Source organism: Aulonocara stuartgranti (genome assembly GCF_965226115.1).
Source record: "Aulonocara stuartgranti genome assembly, chromosome: 16".
Lineage (NCBI taxonomy): Eukaryota > Metazoa > Chordata > Actinopteri > Cichliformes > Cichlidae > Aulonocara > Aulonocara stuartgranti.
Window position 1 is genome coordinate 30,121,297 of NC_138952.1, and position 1,445 is coordinate 30,122,741.

At 31.9% G+C, this 1,445-nt stretch overlaps 1 protein-coding gene across 1 annotated transcript; it reads right to left on the reverse strand.

Moving 5' to 3' along the window:
• Positions 1-262: 262 nt before the first annotated feature.
• LOC309691212 (olfactory receptor 6N2-like) lies at positions 263-1,183 on the reverse strand (the record flags this gene model as incomplete). Its single annotated transcript, XM_082508805.1, has 1 exon — positions 263-1,183. One exon carries the CDS (start codon positions 1,181-1,183, stop codon positions 263-265), a length of 921 nt encoding a protein of 306 aa, XP_082364931.1.
• Between the last annotated feature and the right edge of the window lie 262 nt (positions 1,184-1,445).

Genomic DNA, 1,445 nt, shown 5'->3' on the forward strand with positions numbered 1-1,445 from the left:
ACACACACACAAACACACACAAAAGGCCAGCAGAATTTGACTCTTTTTACTAAATCATTTTCATAACAGCGATTAATAATCTGTGATAAAGGGAAATGAAGGAAAAACCTGAAATCCAAGCATGTTTAGACTTTAAATATTACCAGCATCAGTCTAAAAAGTTAAATATCTTTGCTTTATGACCATTACATATGTCAGCACTAAGAGAATAGACTTGAACACTTACATAAATGCCATAAATAATAGTGCAGTGATTTCAGTGTTATTTAACTAGACACAATAATATCTTGAGATGTTTAGAAATTTCATTCATTTTGAGTCCATATATAATTGGATTTAAAAGAGGATGAAATAAAATCAACTCAAAGGTCAATATCAAACGGAGAGTTTTTGATAAGTCTGTTTCCAGTCGAACTATAATTATATCAAAGGAAATAAAACAAGAAAAGTGAATTAAAACCAGCAAGTGGGGTAAACATGTCTTTACAGCTTTTTTTCTCACTTCTCTACACCTTTGGTAAGATATTTTAAGAATCTTGATGTATGAAAAAAGTATGAAAAGCAAAGGTAGAAGGGCAATGTTTATCAACATGACCACACCATATATAGATATTGCTACTGACGGCACACACTGAAGCTTGTGAACTGAATTATTACAAAAAATTCCTGTCAGAGTAAAGCTACAGAGTTTGACATTAGAATACAACACACCTAACATCAAGGCTTCAAAAGCAGGTATAAGCCAAGCTAAAATCAGACATACATATATAGTTATTCTATTCATAATAACTGGATATTGCAGGGGTTTACATATAGACACATACCTGTCATATGCCATTGCTGCCAACAGTAAAAATTCTGAACCAACCGAGGTGTAATATGATAAACCTTGGAAAAGACAGAGTGGATATGATATCATCTGTTTTTCAGACAAAACATCAGATAAGAGCTTTGGATAGATAATCATGCTGTAAAGAACAGAGTTGATTAACAAAGCTGCAATAAAAATGTACATTGGCTCGTGAAGGTTTTTGTGAGTCCAAATAAGGAAAACTATAGTGGAATTAAAGCAGAGTATCAGAATATAAAGTGTAAATATGATCACAAAATAAAGATATCTGTATTTGTGCAATTCTGCAAACCCACCTAGAGTTAGCAATGTTACATTTAATTCAATATCCATTTAATGAACAAAAATGTTATTTACTATACAACTAGATGACATAAATGGTATTCATTAAAAATCAAATGAAAAGACAAGTCTTAATGTATTGTAGTAATGCTTTTCCAGCACCGAACTAAGAAGTAATTGGCTCTGTGGCTTTGTTTTATCAGACAATTTCCCATTCTCAATGGGACTCATTAAGTTCTTCAAGAACATGTAAACAACTTCACCAAACTTTATCAGTTGATATTTTTGTCTGTGTGATCTATCATCGTACAGC